The 22,284-nt window shown below is 43.3% G+C and overlaps 2 protein-coding genes and 1 long non-coding RNA gene across 6 annotated transcripts in view; 1 reads left to right on the forward strand and 2 right to left on the reverse strand.

Annotated features, from left to right (window-relative positions):
- The window catches only part of LOC129824334 (zinc finger protein 345-like), a 59,184-nt gene that overhangs the window by 18,632 nt on the left and 18,268 nt on the right, over nucleotides 1–22,284 (forward strand). The window lies entirely within an intron of this gene.
- LOC129824385 (protein SFI1 homolog) overlaps nucleotides 1–22,284 on the reverse strand; it is a 58,548-nt gene that overhangs the window by 9,028 nt on the left and 27,236 nt on the right. Inside the window, exons 5-7 of the mRNA XM_055883976.1 lie at nucleotides 1,549–1,821; nucleotides 1,109–1,303; nucleotides 84–357 (exon numbers count right to left, since the gene is read on the reverse strand). Of these exons, the coding sequence (XP_055739951.1) occupies nucleotides 84–357; nucleotides 1,109–1,303; nucleotides 1,549–1,821 (742 nt within the window). The remainder of the gene's footprint in view (nucleotides 1–83; nucleotides 358–1,108; nucleotides 1,304–1,548; nucleotides 1,822–22,284) is intronic.
- On the reverse strand, nucleotides 6,012–18,461 carry LOC129824404 (uncharacterized). The gene is made up of 2 exons (XR_008754749.1): nucleotides 8,957–18,461; nucleotides 6,012–8,861 (listed from the first exon to the last, which is right to left on the reverse strand). It is a non-coding gene; the product is annotated as an uncharacterized LOC129824404 (long non-coding RNA).

A 22,284-nucleotide genomic window follows, 5' to 3' on the forward strand; every position in this document is an offset into this window, starting at 1 on the left:
AAATGTGCATGTGCAAAAAGGGTTAAACCCTTAGGGTTGTGTCTAGATGGGACCTGTGTGTATAAAGGGAAGGGATGCTGCACCTGACGTATTGTCCCTCTGTTGAAGTGTTTGATCACTATGCACCCTCTAGTGGCCGTTCTCCAGTGGTTCATGGTGACAGCAGTGAGTTTGAAGTGTATGTGTTTCAGTCTCTGCTCCAGGACCTTCAGTCTGTTTCGAGCCTGCTCCAGCTCACTCCTCCAGTGGGTAAAACACTGGGCCACCAGCCTCCTGGCTCTGCCAAGATGGAACCTGGCACCTTTGTGCCTACGTGCTAGGGCAGGGCCGGTGTAGGCTTGCCAGCTCTGGTAAACCCTGCGTGGGAGAGAGAGAAGTGAAAAGAGGTGAGAATAAATCTGAATGCTACACAGAATTACTTGTCCAATCCACTCAAGTTATTGGAGGAATATCCCTTTGTGAAATATAGTACATGGAATTCTGAGAAAAATCAAGTAGCAAACTGGTACTGCAAATGCATGGCACACTGCTTTGTTATTGTCGGGCAAATGTTCCTTTTCATATTCAAGAACGAATGATTAGTTACATTTTCTCTGACCCTTGATCCGGCCAAACGCTATGCCACGCCCACGGACTTTAGTTTAGTCTCCGCAATGAGTCTGGAACTGAGTACCTACCTGCCGATTTCTAGAACGCAAACACATTCTAACCATTCTGATTGGTCCCAGAAACCGATGGGTTGGGCCAGAGCCAGAGCACACATGGGTATAGCGTCATTGGCTTTGATACTCTGATTGGTTAGAGATGATCCAAATCGCTGATAACTTGGGCCAGAGCCAGAACACACGTGGGTATAGCATCATTGGCTTTGATACATTCATTCTCTAACACGTTGAACAGAGGGACTGTTTAATATGTGATGTTGCCTTTGTTTGAGAGCCAAGTTGGCTATAAGGTTCCATTGTTTTACACCCCTCATTTTGACGTCAACACAAACGACTTCAACAACGGCTTTCTCAGACGGAAATATGTAGCGAACATAGAGCAGTGGAAGAATTCAGTTTGAGTCGTAAGGCAACACAGCACACACATTTCTCCATCATCACACCTCTTGCACAGAGTCTGGTTGTGGAATACCAAACTGGTCAGTGAGGACTGATGGGCTGTGATCCAGTAGTAGAACCTCTCTGTGACGTCTCTCCTCTGTCTCTGCTGAAGGAGCTCCATCGCCCTCTCCTGGTCATCCACGCTCTGTTTGGCGCGCCGCGCCCACTCCCTACCCAGCACCCTCGCCCGCTGGCACCTAGGGAGCACAACATGGACGTCAATATGATATGAAGCAGCCAATCATGAAAAAGTATTTAACACTGTGTAGTCATGATACTATACAAGTCGGAATATGAAAGGTGCGCTAACAGCTCAAACTGAGTCTTCCTGCTACAAATTAGTATGTTGGATGTTCAAATTGTATTATACAGTGTATGGTACATTAGTTATCTTCTGCACCTTAACAGAATTTGTCTACTTATTTAATATACTTAATAATACCTGTCTCTCCGTCTGTGCAGCGCCCATCTCCACCGGGTGAAGGAACACCAGGTCAGACAGGTGACGCGGTGGCTGGCTGCCTTGCTTTCGAGTGCCCTCTGTCTCCAGTGGCGTGCTGCTGCCCTGGCTAAGCTCTGCTGGTAGAGCAAACGCTCCTTCCAGGAAGTAAAAGCCGCAAGCAGAGTTCTTCTGTGCCTCTGCGTCTTCATGGCCATGATGGCACTCTGCTCTCTGGCGCTGCGTTGGGCCTGGGCGTGCCATTGCTGCAGTAGTCTGAGTAGAAGACCGAAACAACTGGAAAATGTAAGGCATGGACATTTTTCCACAAAAAAAATGAAATAATACTCAGAAATGAAGTACGTCACGGTGGCCCTAGATGTGCCATCTAGAACCCAGTCCCCCATGAAATAAAACCATATATAGATTCTACAGACCCTACCGAGTACTTCTACTTTTAGAAGTACTTTTTTACTTTTTTACTTTTTTACTTTTACCTCGGCACAAAGAATCGTTTTCTCTAGAAACCAATATGTAATTCAAATACAGTGTATTGCATTGAGGCCAATGGAATGGGCCAGCAACACTCCGTATTCCTCAGTCCCCATGAAATGACACCAGATATACACTGTGGCCAGTTTATTAGGTACACCCATCTGCAAAGCCTCAGTTAAAATCTGCATATGTATTTTGCGCCGAGCTTCCTATTAGTTGATTCTGATACTTTCCGAGTGGGAAACGTGGACCTCATCTTTCTACAATGAGTTTCCAAGTCGGCAATTTCTGAGTTGTCTTGAACGAGGCATGAGAGCTTCCCCGTTCATCTGTGGTTTCACTTTAGGCAATGACAAGCAAAAACAAGAGAGATCGTGCAGTAGCTGGCTGCAAGGCAGCAAATGTTTCTTTGCACTTCCAACTGAACAATCATTGCGTCTGATATGGCTTTGAGTTATTTGTAAAAGGGCTGTGCAGAGGCTCAAAATTACACTTTGAAATTGTGATAACGCTCTAATTTGTGTAAGAGCTGTTTAAAGAAATAAAAATAAATGGCTGGAATTTCTGCTCGTTTTGGGTGGGTCGAGTTTTGGCCCAGACCATTACGTACTAATCTGATCTGATTATAATAGACCAATGACAGTTCATATTTTCTTTGCATATCCTCCCACAGCAGCTGCTGGTCCTGCCCATTGAAGTATATAAATCACACTGGTCAAAAGGATAATTTTGTGCCACAAACTAGCAGACAACCTCCAACTCCCGCACTCAATCAGAAATATCATCCCAAGCTTCCTCCAAAACAGCCAAGGTTTCCACAGCCACCATTCACCCCAAAAGCTGGAGTCCCTCAAGGTTCAGTTCTCAGCCCACTTCTATGAAACATCTACATCTCAGGCATTTACTACCCCCCCACCTCACCCTACGTCGGACAGGAATCACAATTTGCTGACGACTTCTGCTCCTGAACCAGCTCCAAATGTCCACAACAACTAGCTTCCACAAAACACATCAAGTGCTTAGACATTTTTTTTTAAAGTGGTCAAACTTGTGGCGAGTGAAACTAAACACTGAAAAAGAAACAGTGCATTCACCAGAAACACAAACCTAAAACCAAAGAAACCCATTACCCTCATATTGTAAAATGAAACAATGAAAATGGAAAAAGATGCCAAGTTCCTGGGGTAAACATTTCTAAGAAACATGTTGTGGAGGACCCATATTGAGAACCGAAGGAGGATCAATCGCCTAAAAGCACTTTGTGAAAGGAAACACAGAGCAGCACCTGAAACCATTTAAAAAGTTTACACCAGTTAGATCAGATCAATCCTTGAATATGTCCCTGCCTGGATTACAACTTCCACACATCAAATGAACAGACTACAAAGAATACAGAACAAAGCAATAAAACTGCCATTCAGAAAACCATGCTTCATCAACATTCAAAATGTCCACCACATATCTGGAGTCAAGACCATGACAGAAAGACAGGCAATATTATGACAGAAATACAGAAATAATAACAGAGCAATCCACAACCCAAGCACAATGGGCCACAGAAACACTATCAACCACAGGGATCTCTAAAGTGTGACTATTTTGGTCGCATATGCTCCTAGATATTTTGCTGTGTAACCTGACATTTTATTTTGGGAGCATCAGTGCAACCAGGAAGAAAAAAAACACCCAGATAATAATTGTTGTAATGATAGGTTTCACAGTGCAGTTGTTTCTAAGTGCCCTATAGACAAAAGTGAGTGCAGTTTCATTCAATCAAAAGCCTACATGTAAGGAACACTAGAGCTGACCCGAATTAGTCAACTGGTCGATTGTTTGGTCGTTAGGCTGATGGTCGACAGAGATTGTTTTAGTCGAGCACTAACAAATATATACAGTACCAGTCTAAAGTTTGGACACACCTACTCATTCCAGGGTTTTTCTTTATTTTTACTATTTTCTACATTGTAGAATAATAGTGAAGACATCAAAACTATGAAATAACACATATGGAATCATGTAGTAACCAAGAAAGTGGAAAAGCAGCCAACAAGTGCTCAGCATATGTGGGAACTCCTTCAAGACTGTTGGAAAAGCATTCCAGGTGAAGCTGGTTGAGAAAATGCCAAGAGTTTGCAAAGCTGTCATCAAGTCAAAGGGTGGCATATTTGAAGAATCTAAAATCTTTTTGATTTATTTAACACTTTTGGTTACTACATGATTTCATATGTGTTATTTAATAGTTTTGATATCTTCACTATTATTCTACAATGTAGAAAATAGTACAAATAAAGAAAAACCCTTGAATGAGTAGGTGTCCAAACTTTTGACTGGTATTGTAAGTATGCCCCCAATGCAATTCTCAAGTCTAATACATCCACAGTGTGATTTAAACTGATTTGTACTTTTGTCAAATTAACTAATTAGTCTTTTGTTTAATTTATATAACAACATTCCAACCTTTTGTTAGCATTATCTATTCCAAATATGGCATGATTCCACTATTTGTATCCGTTTGAAATCACTTTCAATGGGGGGACTGCCCTAGAAAGCCTATGTAAATTACGATCGTGAGAGAACTACCAATCTATTTTAGTTTCACTGTCCAGTCATTAAAAAAACAAGCACACTAATTGTTATTTTTACCTTTCCACAAACGGTCTGGTATGTGTTGCTTGATATGAGCAAGTTAACCCAAATGTATAAAAGAATAGGACATGATTAGTTAGTGGCTAACTTTACTGCCTGGCCAGTGCACTAGCTAGCAACATTTCAGTAATGACATATCCTCTTAAATGCGGTGGTCAGTGGATAAACGATGAGTTGAACATATTTGTCTGAAAACGGACTAGTCACCAGTTATTGTAATCATGTCTGACCAGTTGGCTAATATAGCCTGTGTGCCCATGAGCTCCCGACTATAGCTAGCTGCATCTTTTGGCATCCACGATTAGCTAGCTAGTTGGCTACTACCTACATTTTAGTCAGTAGTCATGCTTCTAAATGCAATGGTCACTGGATAAACTAGAAATGAGTTGAACATATGTGGCTGAAAACAAACTAGTAGCCAGTAAGTGTTGTTGTTGCCAATGGTGGAATCATATCTAAATATACATACATATCCTGAAGCCTATTGTGCCCATGAGCTCCCGAGTCTAGAGGGTAATGGTGTAACAATACACCCAGTCACTACTTTCTTAACTCAGTTGCTGAAGAGGAAGGAAACCACCATAGGAAGTAGTTTGGGGGTGGGGGTTGCCTGGACAAATCTTTTTGCCTGCGCTGGCACTGCAAGCGGCTATATCGGCCCTCTAATACAGGACTATTAAAGGCCCAGTACTTCTGTAAAAAAAAATATTAAAACCTTTGTTTTTTAAATTGAGATTTTTTGGGGGGTGCTGCATCACCCCCAGCACCCCTACTTCCCACGGCTATGAAAACCATGATATCACCATGAGGCCAATAGTAATGTCATAACTCTCCTGTGAAGATCTGAAGGAACATGTTGCACTGGGTCCGCTCTACAGTGCCCTCTCTCTCCTGCACAGTTAGAGGGGTCCGCTTTATGGCGGTCGTAAAATGCGCTGCCTCTATGCTCTGTAGTGTTCGAGATTGGAATGTAACTGTGGAACACAGAGAGACACTTGGACATTAAAAGGTTGAATAATTGAACACTATTTCTGTATTCCAAGCAGTTGAAATGGTCCGTGGACACTTTACTGTCCCTTATGACGAGTTTGTTTCATTTGCTGATCTCATGAAGGGCAGGAAACACACATTGTTGTGTAAACTTCTCAATTATGGGGTTTACATCTAAATGTTGTGAAACGTACAGTGGGGCAAAAATGTATTTAGTCAGCCACCAATTGCGCAAGTTCTCCCACTTAAAAAGATGAGAGAGGCCTGTAATTTTCATCATAGGTACACTTCAACTATGACAGACAAAATGAGAAAAAAAATTCCAGAAAATCACATTGTAGGATTTTTTATGAATTTATTTGCAAATTATAGTGGAAAATAAGTATTTGGTCAATAACAAAAGTTTATCTCAATACTTTGTTATATACCCTTTGTTGGCAATGATAGAGGTCAAACGTTTTCTGTAAGTCTTTTTAAGGTTTTCACACTTAAGATTTTAAAAGTTATGAAATCTCACATAGGCTACTATCAAACTTTGGGGAAACGGTAGGCACGGTGATTTAAACTATCCGATTGGCGCAGTAGGCACACTCGATTTAGCCACAGGTCTCCATGTCTGCCGGGTGAGCAGAGTTTTTCAGACAAATTAAAATGGTTAAAAATGGGAACATTTTGCTTACCCGGTGCACAGGGCTTCTGAATCAAGTGCACCTACCACCAACTGAGCAACATGAAATACATTGTTTTTTAAAAGTGCAAGCAAGTCTTTATCATTGGCTTTTCTACAGAAATGTTTGGTGATCAACTAGGAATGCTATGAGGATTGCTATTTACCGGTTGGTGACCACTGGTCGAAGTAGTTCAGGACTCTAACTGCTTGGCGAGTGGCTAGTGCTGCTAATTTGAAGGGGCGTCCACATACTTTTGTATATATAGTGTAGCTGTGTAATTCTCTCAGACTAGGTGAGTTTTATCAATATATTCACCTCAATTTACTCTCAAAAAAATGGAAATGCTAATTAGCAACAGAGAAGACCTTAGCAAGACTACAAATTCCAACAGGAAGCTCCTGCACGTCATCTCTAGCCAACACTGTCAGCTCCCATTCACCAGCGTGATCAAAGACCTTCTGTGAACAATCCATGATGAATCCATGTGCTCTATTGAAATGAATTTAATAAAGTGTTGAACTGCTTACGTCCCCTTTTTCTGTCTTATCTAGCCACTGGCTACACTTTATCTAGCTAGTTAGCAGAGCAGTAGATAAAAATATATTTTTGTTTTACTTTTGAGCATCTTAGCAATACAATGCGTTCTATACAGCTGTCAAGAGTCCCTTAATCAATTATATAATCATTAACCAGACTACCCCGGATACCAGACTTAGATGAGGTATAACTTAGTCCTAAAATCAAAAAAATCTGTTGACATTCAGAATTGACTTAGACATCCAGCCTGTGTATTGTAGTTTCATGACCAGAGACAAATCTTCAGAGGCACAGTATTTATTTATTCTGAGTGGTTCACATTGTTGATTTGTAGGATCCTTCTCACTATATGATCAATATGTTAAGTGATAAAATCCCAAGTTATCAATGAATAGTTTGTGAAAATGACAGTTTATTAAATATTCTACAGCCGTAATGTCATCAATCAAATCAACCTTTATTTATATAGCACATTTCAGGAAGTTATACGGCAGGCAACAGTTGGACAGCGCACCAACCCCAACAGGCACACCATGAGGAGAGGGAGGTTGACGGCCAGCAATTATGGAGTAGTGGTTAGGGCCAATCGCGTTACTCCGTCGCTGCTAAAAAGGGTATTCAGATCAGTCGTTGGATGGGGTGTTGTCTGTAAAGTGGGACACAGATAATGAAGAAAAGGGCACCAGGGCATTCAAAATGGCTACAGGGATGGATGTGCAGAAGTCAGGGCTTTGGGTCACGGGGTCTAGGTACATTCAGGGCACAACACATCAGCTGTCTGTGACCTGGTGATAAAAAAAACTTTCCAAGCCAAACCTTCATTTCATAACCACTACACACAGCCAACATCGTCGTCACCATATTAGCTAACGTCAAGACAACATAGCTGTTAGAACTAACGCTTTAGTAAACACACTACAATCATGCAGTTTAGCAGTTACACCGGGGGGCCCAGGTGGCAATATATTAATAAAACTAAAAGCTTACATTGACTTAGAAGAGTTCCAGTTTGGATAGCCATAGCCAGCTATGTAACATAGCATCCCTCTCCGTTTGAGACGGTTGTTTGAGGAGGCTAGCTAGCTGCGTTGGCTAGCTATGTAAGTGAAAGTGAAAGAAAAAAATGAAATCTAGCTAGCTAGCTCTCTTTTGCTTCTCCTTAATTTTTGAAGAAATGTATTTGTTCAAAACTGTTCAACTATTGTCTTTCTACCTCTTTGAGTCAACTACTCACCACGTTATGTACTGCAGTACTAACTAGCTGTAGCTTATGCTTTCAATACTAGATTCATTCTCTGATCCTTTGATTTGGTGGGCAACATGTCAGTTCATTCTGTTAGGTGTGAGGATGTCCTGCGGAAGTTGTCATAATTACTGTGTAAGTCTATGGAAGGGGGGGGGAACCTCAAGATGCCTACGTTTTGGATTGAAGTCAATGTACCCAGAGGAGGACGGAAACTAGCTGTCCTCCGGCTACACCCTGGTGCTACCCTACAGAGTGCTGTTGAGGCTACCATAGACCTTCATTGCAAACGAGTCTGTTTTCGTCAATTATTTGGTGACGTGAATATATTTAGCATAGTTGATCTAAAAAGGACAACTTTTTAAATGTTTCACTATTTTCATTTTTCAAAAGATTCAGTGAGGATGGTCCTCCCCTTCCTCCTCTGAGGAGCCTCCACTGACTCAAGTTTTGCTCAAAGCAGCCAACTAAAGTAATGCCGTTAATGTAAGTTCAATCACAAAGGCTGGTCTAAGTGCATCTCTTCAGTTTCATTCAGTATTACAACACAATTCACATTGTATTTTACCATGGGCACAGTGGGAATTTATATATGAGATGTTTAAATGATGTCTTACCCCCAGAGTGAGAGATTAAGAGAGAGAGTAGATCATTTCCAACAGATCTCCTTACTGAGAGTGGCGTTGATCATGCACTGCTTCTCTGTCTGATGTTCAGCATGTCACGCCTCATGTCTAAAACATGGGGAAAAGTTGACACAGTCAAAATGGATTAGTCTACAAATTCAATGTTTTACACAATATTGTATCATATTTGATGAGTTACTGACCTGTCCGTCCATAGGCTCGATGTGCTGTAGTCTCCACAACTTTGACACTCATGCTCGGATCACACTGGCACAGGATGTCTGATGGTCTGAGGGATGTACTAAATAGTCTGAAGAATAAACTCCTGTTAGACTGGAAAACAAAGAGACATTTGGTCAGTGGTAGGTCTCTTTCAATGCTGTATCAGCATCTTTATCTGGACAGAAAACACATTGTTTATCATAACACAAACACACTTTGGACAATGTGACAAGTGGTCCCTCAACTCACAACCTTAAATCATGAGAACGATATGTAACAGGGTTGAATTAGACATCCTTAGTTGTATGAGTTTCGTCATAATTAAGCAGACAGGTTATGTACAGTGTATGTATGTATGTATAGTTGTGGAGCCACCTGCTGTATTATTTGTGTAACTGTATCTCTGTGCATATGTGCGCATGATCACGCAGGATACAGCCAAGAGTTGTTCAACTTTGATGGAGATTTCATGACGGATTTGAAGTTGCTCTGAAGTTTACACATTGTGTTGTATGTATGTCTGCGGAATAAACCGTGAAAGAGAAAAGCACTGTGTCCTTTGTCGATGAGCCATATGAGAGCCGTTACACTGGTGCCATGACCCGTCGGATCCTCAAGATCAGCCTGAAGCAGATCCCCGGGGGAAGTGAAAACTACTGTTTTGTCATTTCAGTGTTGAGGGTTTTTCCTGTTTTTATTTTCTCTATCGATCTTTCTTTCAATTTTTATTCTACATTTAATTTGTTTAATCTAAAGGTGGTGTCATGGCTCACAAATTTACAACTGATAGTGAAATAGTTTACAATTCTACTACTCCTATTGCCAAGGGGAGGGGTGTTTGGTTTGGCGAGCATACAGGTATCAATGCGATGTCCAGTGGGTTTCATGGTCGGGGAGTGGGGACATATCAGTCATTAGCTGATAGGAGTGTTCAGAGGTGACAGCTCTGACAAGTACACAGTTCAAGAGTGGGTTGATATGACAACAGACTATTTGAAAAAGCAAAGTGGTGAGGTGCCTGATCAAGCGGAAGAGATCATGAGCAGGTTGATGGGAAAAGCTAGGGATGTAGTGAAGATAGACTTGCGGGGTGACGAGTCGTTGGATGTGAAACAGAACCCAGATCTAATCTATCATATCCTCCTGCAGTATTTTAGTGACACGTCATCATGTCTCCCGCTTGAAGATTTCTACTCTACCAAGCCCAAACTGAGGGAGGACTCAGTAGACAACTGGACCAGGCTCAACAAAGCAGCAGATTTAGCTGATGAGGGTTTACACAGACAGGGTGGGAGGATGGAAAACATAAGTCAACAAGTAGCCTGCATGTTTGTGAAACATTGCCCTGATCCTGAGCTCTCCTGTAGATTCAACTGCAAAGCACTTCCTGAGTAGAATTCCAGAGATGTTCAGTTGAGGATCGATGAGTACCAGAGGGAGCAGAGAGCCTTAATGAAACAAAGCAGCGTTACACAGCTGAAGAGTTTTGCCACTGCTCTGCACGACAATGTCCCAGTGTCACATAACCAAGCTAACGATGAAAAATGTCATGCCTCACACTCTTTTGCTCCTGTTCCAAGGGAGGCAGTACAGGTAAAGATGAAGATACTCCCAACGCTAAAGCTCTATAGATGGCAGCCAGACTCTAGTGACATGACTGGAGATGTTGTGTACCAGAACACACATGTGATAGGAAGACGCGACAGCCTATTTTACACACCTGTGATTGTTGGTAACAAAGTGACTCTAGGTGCTATGCTTGACAGTGGGTCAATGGTGTGCACAATGAGTGAGATGGCAGAGCTGAAGTTGATAGATGCTGGTGTAGTTGATGTGAAAAGCCAGTTTAACTCAGATGTTGTGCTTGTTGGCTGTGGAGGACGCCGTGTGAGGCCTAAGTCTACATTCAACATAAACATGGAAGTCTATTGTTCTAACCTTGGTAGTAGAAGGTCAACCTGATGAATTAATACTGGGAACCAACGCGATCAAGCACATCCTCGTGAATCAAAACAATGTGACTATTATTGGAAAGCAGTCTCGGCCCCTTGCAGCACAGATGACACGGAATCTGAGCAGTTTCTCGCCATGTTAGCTGGAATGAAATGCTGGAGAGGCGATGACATCCCTGACAAGACAGGAACAGTGAGATGTAACTTAGCCATTTGCCTTGACCCTGGTCGCGAGTATCTGGTTTGGGGTATGCTACCAAATACCACCGTTGTGTATCCTGGCAGTACGGTGATGAAAGAATCTACTACATCTCGCTCAGCACCACAGGGGATCATGGTGGCAAGGATTGTTACGCCTCTGTGGGGAGACAGATGGGTCCCACTGAAGCTGATCAACACGTCTGGCCAGACATATCAATGCATATTCCACTTTCACAACACCTATTGACTCTTTGAATACAACCGTCTATCTCAGGGTCTCTGTAACAGCCCTGGAAGCTTCATGCGTATGATGGCCAGATCAGAACTTCATGAGTTTGCTGTGTTACTTGGATGATCTATTGGTCTTTGGCCCAGACGAGAAGACAGCCTTGGAATGCTTGGAGATGGTCTTTAGCAGGCTTCGTAGTCAAAACATGAAGTTGGCCCCAAAGAAGAGCTTCTTCCTCAGGAAGTCTGTCAAGTTCCTTGGTCACATAATTGATAGAAATGGTGTGTCTATAGACCCTAGTAAAGTCGACAGCATCACTAACATGAGCAGTGCTGATCTGATGGAATTTGATGGTGTGACTCACAGAAACAGATAAGGTCGTTCCTTGGCATGGTAAACTACTACCAACATTTTGTGCCAGGTTTCTCCGCAATAGCCAGACCTCTTCTCGTTGTTGACTGGATCAAAGAGAAAACCCAAGGGTCGTCAGAAAATAAAGCCCTCACAGCGTCGAAAATTGAACGTCGCTGACTGGACACCCGAACATGAGCAGGCCTTTGAAAAGTTGAAGACATCTCTAGTAGACACGGTGGTGTTGGCACACCCTGACGTCTCCCGTGCCGGGTCCTCAGAATATGGTTGCTGATGCTCTGAGTCGAGTGCCCTTTGTCAAAGGTGTTGGCCACAGACTGCTACGTGAACCCCACCGAAAACCTCATTAACGACGTTCAAGCAGTGTCAAATGCTTCAGTCCAAGATGCCTTCAGGTGGTCCAGTGATCTCGAAGGCAGCCCCAACTGTGTAAGTTCACAGAGAACTTCCACACCTGTCAACATGTGTTCTCAGTCCTTGGCAGCGGATGAGGTGTCACATGACAAACGGGAAACAGGAGCTAGAACACGTGCATCATTTACCTCAACTGATACATCCTGGTCAAGACACCTTACCTGCCTACTCTGAGGAGTTTCGTGATGAGCAACTCAACGACAGGACCCTGTCTCGTGTGCTATTCTATGTGGAGAGACAACGCAGGCCTTCTAGAAGAGAAAGTTAGTCATCAGACACTTGAAGAGTTGGGAGAAGCTAACATACTGTACAGAGTCTCACGAGATATCAAAGACAAGCAGTTCCAGTATGTAGTTCTTGAGTGTCTCAAAGCAGAAGTCCTGAAGGGCGTTCATGATCACGCGGGTCATAAGGGTCAGTTCAGAAGCCTTAGCTTAGCTAGACAGAAATTATCCTGGCTGCACCTTGACAGAGATGTTAGGGATTATGTCCGTGGTTTCCACCCTTGCATCAGCAGCAAGACAGTTGAGCCTGGGGGCATTGCTCCACTGGAAAGTATCATCTCGACTAGGCCACTACAACTGGTTTGTATCGATTTCTGGTCTGCTGAAGAGTCCATTGACCAGTCCATTGACGTACTAGTGATAACAGATCATTTTACAAGAATGGCTCAAGCGTTTCCCAGCAGAGACCAATCAGCTAAGCAGGTGGCAAGAATCCTGTGGGACCGATACTTCTGTGTGTATCGATTTCCTGAGAGAATTCATAGTGACCAAGGGGCAAGTTGAGAGGCACTTGATCAGTGAGTTACTCAAAGTTTCTGGTGTGAGGAAGTCGCACACGACACCGTATCACCCGATGGGTAATGGCAGCGTGGAACATTTCAATCAGACACTTGGCGACATGATCAGAGCAGTAGCACCTAACACTAAGCAACACTGGCCGAGACACCTGCAGACATTGACGTTCATGTACAATTGCACCACCGATGAGACGACAGAGTACGCCCCCTTCTACCTGATGTATGGAAGGATCCCTCGTCTGCCAGTAGACGTGCTTTTCAGAAACACTCTGAACGATCCAGCTGTTACCAGTTACGACATGTATGTGGTGTCGCTCTCCAATGATCTGAAGGATGCTATGGGGATAGCGCAGGAACATGCTGAAGAAGAACAGAACCGACAAACTGAGATTTATAACAGAAAGGTCAAGGGTCCCACCATAGAAGTCGACGATCAGGTACTGTTGGCAAACAAGAAAGACGAAGGCAAGAGGAAAGTGGCAGATCGATGGGAATCGACAAAATACACTGTGGCGGACAAGAATCCAGGCACTCACACATACAGAATATGTAATACAGACACTGGAAAGGAAAAAGTAGTTTATTCAGAACCTGACCATGTTGGTCAACTTCTTCCCAGTAGACGATGGAAGTGCAGATTCTGGCCTCTCTTCATCCATGTCTGTTGGCCTGACTCCAAGTTCCGGTGCTCACAATGTGATGATGGATTCAGTATCAAAAGTGAATCTTTACCTGATGAGGAGCTTGTGGACTCTGAAGGAAGAACTCGAGATTGGATCACACAGTTACCAGGTAGTAGAGATGAGCATGAGGAATCTTCAGGTGTGTCTTGAGATACCAGAACCACTGGTTTACACATTGTGTAGTGTCTGCGGAATAAACCGTGAAAGAGAACAGCACTGTGTCCTTTGTCGATGAGCCATATGAGAGCCGTTACACATACACAAGCATGACAAACATACTGCGCAGATATAACTACAAATTCATTGTTGTATTACATTTGATGAGTTACTGACCTGTCCGTCCACAGGCTTGATATCCTGTAGTCTCTACAACTGCACAATGTGACAAGTAGTCCCTCTACACCCAATCCTCATGCATCATCTGAAAGACAAAAAAAAGTAATTAATTTTACTAGCTAGCTAAGTTGATCACTAAAATGGTAACATCTATATTAAAATACCATAACCCACAGACTTGACTATAGTAATGGTAAAATAGATCGGTCTTTGGTCTATCTGCACATCTAAAATCCTACTATGTGATTGGGATATTTCTGCTGGGATGGAAGAATTATCTGGAATGCTCAACTAGATGATCAGGATAGTCTAGGGTACTATTTGCCCAAAGAGGTGAAGTATTGAGGTTTGATATTGCGGTGACCTATACGACTGTACTAAATCTCAAGCGGAAAGTTAACACCATCAACCGTGAGGTCACTGATGAGGAACAACAGTGATAAAGGGATCATCTGAAAGGGACTGACATGCAGGGATGGAACATAATTATTTTTGGCACTGGTTAGCAGACCCCGATACCTACTAGCCCAGGTAAAATTCAGGTCCTAAATCTGTGGCATCCAATGTTTTTAGCTAGCTAGTTATGGTAGTTCATCGTTTGTGTAGTCAGACTTCTCCCCAGACCCCACGGTTGGTGACATGCTAACTAGTCCACCAGGGCAGGGTATTTAACATTAGCTAGTTACCGCTAATTGTTAGCGTTAACCACATTTGCTAGCATGTCGGGAAAGTCTGACTACACCACGGTGAGATACGGTTCAACTTTAGCTAATGTAGCAAACTTCCCAACCAAAGTGCCTAACTATAGTCAGTGGTTAAATAGCTAATTTTCAAAAGGATTTAACTAACCACAGATCTTTCACCTAATTAAAATAGCTTGTTAGCAGCTAGCAAACAGGGCTTACCTTATCACACAGCTCCAGCGATGCCTCTCACTTACAGAGGTCGGAAAATGATAAAATGCACGTGTGCTTATCGGAGTGGTGGTTACAATCCGGTAAATAGCACAGAACCATCCCTGCTTCTGATCGACGGAGAGACCTAAGGTTAGATAGTTAGCTACAAGGCCAGGGTAATAATTTTTATTGTAATCAAAAAATGCTAAGGTAGCTAGCTAGGTAATTGGAAAAATTAACAAGAATACATACTAGAAATACACAATCTAAATAATTTACACAAGAAACTAAAAACTTTAAAATATCTACTTCCTAGGTCACTTGCTACTTGTCGATGAGAGTTTGCATTGAGAATTGTGGAGGATTTTCCCACCCTGCGCCTTGAGTGATTACGTCAAAGCTTGCAGCAGGAGTTCTGTATGATAGCCACATTAGCGTTTAATTTTTGGGGATTAATTACAGGCGAATATATTGATAAAAGTTACCTTTGTCTGAGAGAGATATGTGTGATTATCAAAAGTCACGCCAGGATAAGCCTGCACGAAACACAGACCGTATCCAAAGTAGTTCTAAAATCCCCTACGGAAAAAAATTACTGGTGGAAAACTAACCATTTCTGGGTTTTATGGATATGACTCATACTGTGGTACTTAATTAAGCATCTCAATCACATCATGGGAAGGGGTTCCCATAGGTTGTTGGCTGAACCGTTACAAAAATGAAAGAGAACCAGCTAACTCCAAACTAAGGTTTACCCTTTTGTCTGTGGTCTAGCTATTAGCTAATATTAGCTAGCCAGCTTCACAATTAGCATTTCACTAGCTAGTAGTTGAGCTGTTTTTATAAGAAAACGTCTGAGATTACGCAAATACTGGAGCTAACTAGCTAGCCCTCCTCGGCGACAATGTTAGCCAAGAGGCCTCAACCAATCACACAACAGATACAGTGCCTTCAAAGTATTTACACCCCTTGACTTTTTCCATATTTTGTTGTGTTACAGCCTGAAATTTGAATGGATTAAATTGAGATTGTGTCACTGGCCTACACACAATACGTGGAATTGTGTAATTAAAAAATTTGATGAAATGTCGAGTCAATGAGTATTAAACCGTTTTGTTATGGCAAGCCTAAATAAGTTCAGGAGTAAAGGTTTGCTGAAAAATTAACATAAAAAGTTGTATGGATTCACTTTGTGTGCAATAGTAGTGTTTAACATGATTTTTTAATGACTACCTCATCCCTGTACCCCGCACATACAATTATCTGTACATCGAGCAGTGAATTTTGAACACAGAGACCAGGGAGGTTTTCCAATGCCTCGCAAAGAAGGGACAGAAGAGTAAAAAAAAACGCAGACATTGAATATCCCTTTGAGCATGGTGAAGTTATTAATTACACTTTGGATGGTGTATTAATACACTCAAAGATACAGGCTTCCTTTCCATCTCAGTTGCCAGAGAGGAAGGAAACCGCTCAGCGATTTCACCATGAGGCCAATGGTAACTTTAAAATACACTGCTCAAAAAAATAAAGGGAACACTTAAACAACACAATGTAACTCCAAGTCAATCACACTTCTGTGAAATCAAACTGTCCACTTAGGAAGCAACACTGATTGACAATAAATTTCACATGCTGTTGTGCAAATGGAATAGACAAAAGGTGGAAATTATAGGCAATTAGCAAGACACCCCCCAAAACAGGAGTGATTCTGCAGGTGGTGACCACAGACCACTTCTCAGTTCCTATGCTTCCTGGCTGATGTTTTGGTCACTTTTGAATGCTGGCGGTGCTCTCACTCTAGTGGTAGCATGAGACGGAGTCTACAACCCACACAAGTGGCTCAGGTAGTGCAGTTCATCCAGGATGGCACATCAATGCGAACTGTGGCAAAAAGGTTTGCTGTGTCTGTCAGCGTAGTGTCCAGAGCATGCAGGCACTACCAGGAGACAGGCCAGTACATCAGGAGACGTGGAGGAGGCCGTAGGAGGGCAACAACCCAGCAGCAGGACCGCTACCTCCGCCTTAGTGCAAGGAGGTGCACTGCCAGCGCCATGCAAAATGACCTCCAGCAGGCCACAAATGTGCATGTGTCAGCATATGGTCTCACAAGGGGTCTGAGGATCTCATCTCGGTACCTAATGGCAGTCAGGCTACCTCTGGCGAGCACATGGAGGGCTGTGCGGCCCCACAAAGAAATGCCACCCCACACCATGACTGACCCATCGCCAAACCGGTCATGCTGGAGGATGTTGCAGGCAGCAGAACGTTCTCCACGGCGTCTCCAGACTCTGTCACGTCTGTCACATGTGCTCATGTGCTCAGTGTGAACCTGCTTTCATCTGTGAAGAGCACAGGGCGCCAGTGGCGAATTTGCCAATCTTGGTGTTTTCTGGCAAATTCCAAACGCCCTGCACGGTGTTGGGCTGTAAGCACAACCCCCACCTGTGGACGTCGGGCCCTCATACCACCCTCATGGAGTCTGTTTCTGACCGTTTGAGCAGACACATGCACATTTGTGGCCTGCTGGAGGTCATTTTGCGGCCTGCTGAATCCATTGCGCATCTACTTGTCCAGTCTGTTTCTTTTACTCTATGGCAGAGAGAAAAATGCGTGAAGGTGAGGTGATATGGAGAGCAGCTGTTGCTTTGCAGGCTATCTCAACTTGAAAATACATGATCTAAGTGATTAGTTGGTAGTCAGCAGTCATAAAAGTATGCTTTATTCACTTTGAAGAACTACAAATTAGTGATTTTGTCAGACAGCATTGGCAGCTGCTCTATAGAGATGAGATGATGACTTGTAATGTAATAAGTCATCAAATAAAACAAATGTAGTAGACAACTGAAATATTTTAGTTAATTAATGTGAATAAATTAAAGTAGCATCCGGCGCCGACAGACATGGCTGCCTCGCTTCACGTTCCTATGAAACTATGCAGTATTTCGTTTTTTTATGTGTTATTCCTTACATTGTTACCCCAGGAAATCTTAGGTTTTATTACATACAGTCGGGAGGAACTATTGTATATAAGAGCAACGTCAACTCACCATCATTACGACCAGGAATACGACTTTCCCGAAGCGGATTCTCTGTTTGACCCACCACCCAGGACAATGGATCGGATCCCAGCCGGCAACCCAAAACAACGGCGCCGCAGAAGGCGCCAATGTCCAGTCTCTTGACAACAAGGTAGACGAAATCCGAGCAAGGGTTGCCTTCCAGAGAGACATCAGAGACTGTAACGTTCTTAGTTTCACGGAAACATGGCTCACTCGATACACGCTATCGGAGTCGGTACAGCCACCTGGTTTCTTCACGCATCGCGCCAACAGAAACATGCCTTATGATTAACGAGTCGTGGTGTGATCATAACAACATACAGGAACTCATGTCCTTTCGTTCACCTGACCTTGAATTGCTTACAATCAAATGCAGACTGCATTATCTACCAAGAGAATTCTCTTCGATCATAATCACAGTCGTGTATATTCCCCCCCAAGCAGACACATCTACGGCCATGAACAAACTTCATTTGACTCTATGTAAACTGGAAACCACATATCCTGAGGCTGCATTTATTGTAGCTGGGGATTTTAACAAGGCTAATATGAAAACAAGGCTCCCTAAATTTTATCAGCATATCGATTGCGCGACCCGGGCTGGCAAAACCCTGGATCATTGTTATTCTAACTTCCGCGACGCATGTAAGGCCCTCCCCCACCCTCCTTTCGGAAAAGCTGACTGCGACTCCATTTTGTTGCTCCCAGCCTATAGACAGAAACTAAAACAGGAAGCACCCGCGCTCAGGTCTGGTCAATGCTGGTCCGACCAATCGGATTCCACGCTTCAAGATTGCTTCGATCACGTGGACTGGGATATGTTCTGCATAGCGTCGAACAACAACATTGATGAATACGCTGATTCGGTGGGGGAGTTTATTAGCTTTTACTGCCTCAGAAACCTGGATCTGGGATCCCCCCCCCCCCACACTGATTAGCATCGCTAGCATAGCGTCACATTTAAATAGTAGCATCTAAATATCATTAAATCACAAGTCCAAGACACCTAATGAAAGATACAGATCTTGTGAATAAAGTCACCATTTCAGATTTTTTAAATGTTTTACAGGGAAGACAAAATATGTAAATCTATTAGCTAACCATGTTAGCAAAAGACACCCTTTTTCTTTGTCCACCATTTTTTCTCAACACCAGTAGCTATCACCAATTTGGCTAAACTAAGATATTGATAGCCACTAACCAAGAAAAAACCTCATCAGATGACAGTCTGATAACATATTTATGGTATAGGATAGGTTTGTTAGAAAAATGTGCATATTTCAGGTATAAATCATAGTTTGCCATTGCAGCCACCAACACAAATCTCACCAAAGCGACTAGAATTACTACAGAGAGCAACGTGTATGACCAATTTACTCATCATAAAACATTTCATAAAAATAGACAAAGCATAGCAATGGAAAGACACAGATCTTGTGATTTCAGACAATATTTCAGATTTTCTAAGCGTTTTACAGCGAAAACACAATAAATCGATAAGTTAGCATACCACATGTGCAAACGTCACCCCAGCATGAATTCAAGCCAAAGGGAGCGATATCGTTATCATCGCCAAAAGATATAAATTTTTTCACTAACCTTTTCAGAATTCTTCCGATGACACTCCTGTAACATCATATTACAACATACATATATTGTTTGTTCAAAAATGTGCATATTTAGCCATAAAAAAACGTGGTTATACAATGAAAATAGTAGCAAATCAAGCCTGAACATGTCGGACGCCATCTTTCATAGTGATCTAGTTTAATCGAAAGCTAATCATTTACTTGACTAAAAAATACAGGGTTGACAGGAATCGAAAGACAAATTAGTTCTTAATGCAATCGCTGATTTACATTTCTAAAATTATCCTTACTGTGCAATACAGGGTTCGCCAAGCGAAGCTATAGCAAACAAGATGGCGGATATATGCGTTTAAAATATTTTGACAGAACAACGATTTATCATATTAAATATTTCTTACTATGAGGTGATTTTCCATCAGATTCTTGGGCAATGCATCCTTTCTTGGGTCTAATCTTCTTTTGGTCGAAAGATGTCCTCTGTCAGTCGAAATGCCCACTAACGTTCGACCGGGACCCCGAAACGTGCCCGTTGCTTGAAAGCGCATAACAAAGCAATGCCTCAAAATCGCACTAAACGGATCTAAATTGCTATAAAACGGTTCAAATTAACTACGTTATGATGTTTCTAACTCCTATATCGAATTAAATTACAGACAGATACATTTCACGTTGATAACCGAGCCTCTGAAAATGGCATCCCGAGGACCTCTTCTGCGTAATGGCAAGAGTCGAAAGGGGGGCTACCCTCACTCCTTGGCCTTTTATAACCTCTGAGTGCTACGCAGAAAGCCCATTCCACTTCTCATTGGTTACTGACATCCAGGGGAAGGCGGGTGCAGTTCATGTCGTTCCATAGGATATACACAGACTTTCAAAACTGATCTGAAATCAGAGCTTCGCTCTCAGACCATCGCAGTACCTGTCATGGATTTCGCTGTAGAAAGAGTTCTGGGTCACCCACAGACAAAATTCCAACGGCTATAGAAACTAGAGAGTGTTTTCTATCCAATAGAATTAATAATATGCATATTGTACGATCAAGAATTGAGCACGAGGCAGTTTAATTTGGCGACACCCAGAAATAAAAAATGCTAATTGCGCCACCTATTGGCAAAAGGTTAACAAGTGCATCGGTGAAGTTGTACCCACAGCGTCTATTGAAACATTCCTCAACCAGAAACCGTGGTTTGATGGCAGCATTCGCACGAAACTGAAAGCGAGAACCACTGCTTTTAAACAGGGCAAGGTGACCGGAAACAAACAGTGCAGCGATTCCCTCCGCAAGACAATCAAACAAGCTAAGCGTCAGTATAGAGACAAAGTAGAGACGTAATTCAACGGCTCAGACACGAGAGGTACGTGGCAGGGTCTACAGTCAATCACGGACTACAAAAGAAAAACCAGCCCGTTCGCGGACCACGATGTCTTGCTCCCAGACAAACTAAACAACTTCTTTGCTCGCTTTGAGGACAATACAGTGCCACTGACATGGCCCGCTACCAAAACCTGCGGGCTCTCCTTCACTGCAGCCAACGTGAGTAAAACATTTAAACGTGTTAACCCTCGCAAGGCTGCAGGCCCAGACGCGGCCTCAGAGAATGTGCAGACCAGCTGGCTGGTGTGTTTACGGACATATTCAATCAATCCTTATCCCAGTCTGGTGTTCCCACATGCTTCAAGAGGGCCACCATTGTTCCTGTTCCCAAGAAAGCTAAGGTAACTGAGTTAAATGACTACCGCCCCGTAGCACTCATTTCCGTCATCATGAAGTGCTTTGAGAGACTAGTCAAGGACCATATCACCTCCACCCTACCTGACACCCTAGACCCACTCAAATTTGCTTACCGCCCAATAGGTCAACAGACGACGCAATCGCCATCACACTGTCCTAACCCATCTGGACAAGAGGAATACCTATGTAAGAATGCTGTTCATTGACTGCAGCTCAGCATTTAACACCATAGTACCCTCCAAACTCGTTATTAAGCTCGAGACCCTGGGTCTCGACTCTGCCCTGTGCAACTGGGTCCTGGACTTCCTGACGGGCCGCCCACAGGTGGTGAGGGTAGGTAACAACATCTCCACCCCGCTGATCCTCAACACTGGGGCCCCACAAGGGTGCGTTCTCAGCCCTCTCCTGTACCCCCTGTTTACCCATGACTGCGTGGCCATGCACGCCTCCAACTCAATCATCAAGTTTTCAGACGACACTACAGACGGCTTACAGGGAGGAGGTGAGGGCCCTCGGAGTGTGGTGTCAGGAAAATAACCTCACACTCAATGTTAACAAAACAAAGGAGATGATCGTGGACTTCAGGAAACAGCAGAGGGAGCAGCACCCTATCCACATTGACGGGACGGTAGTGGCGAAGGTGAAAAGTTAAGTTCCTCGGCGTACACATCACGGACAAACTGAAATGGTCCACCCACACAGACAGCGTGGTGAAGAAAGCGCAGCAGCGCCTCTTCAACCTCAGGAGGCTGAAGAAATTTGGCTTGTCACCAAAAACACTCACAAACTTTTACAGATGCACAATCGAGAGCATCCTGTCGGGCTGTATCACCGCCTGGTACGGCAACTGCTCCGCCCACATCTGTAAGGCTCTCCAGAAGGTAGTGAGGTCTGCACAACGCATCACCGGGAGCAAGCTACCTGCCCTTCATAACACCTACACTTCCCGATGTCACAGGAAGGTCAAAAAGATAATCAAGGACAACAACCACCCGAGCCACTGCCTGTTCACCCCGCTATCATCCAATAGGCGAGGTCAGT

The sequence above is a fragment of the Salvelinus fontinalis genome, chromosome 2 (genome assembly GCF_029448725.1).
Source record: "Salvelinus fontinalis isolate EN_2023a chromosome 2, ASM2944872v1, whole genome shotgun sequence".
Lineage (NCBI taxonomy): Eukaryota > Metazoa > Chordata > Actinopteri > Salmoniformes > Salmonidae > Salvelinus > Salvelinus fontinalis.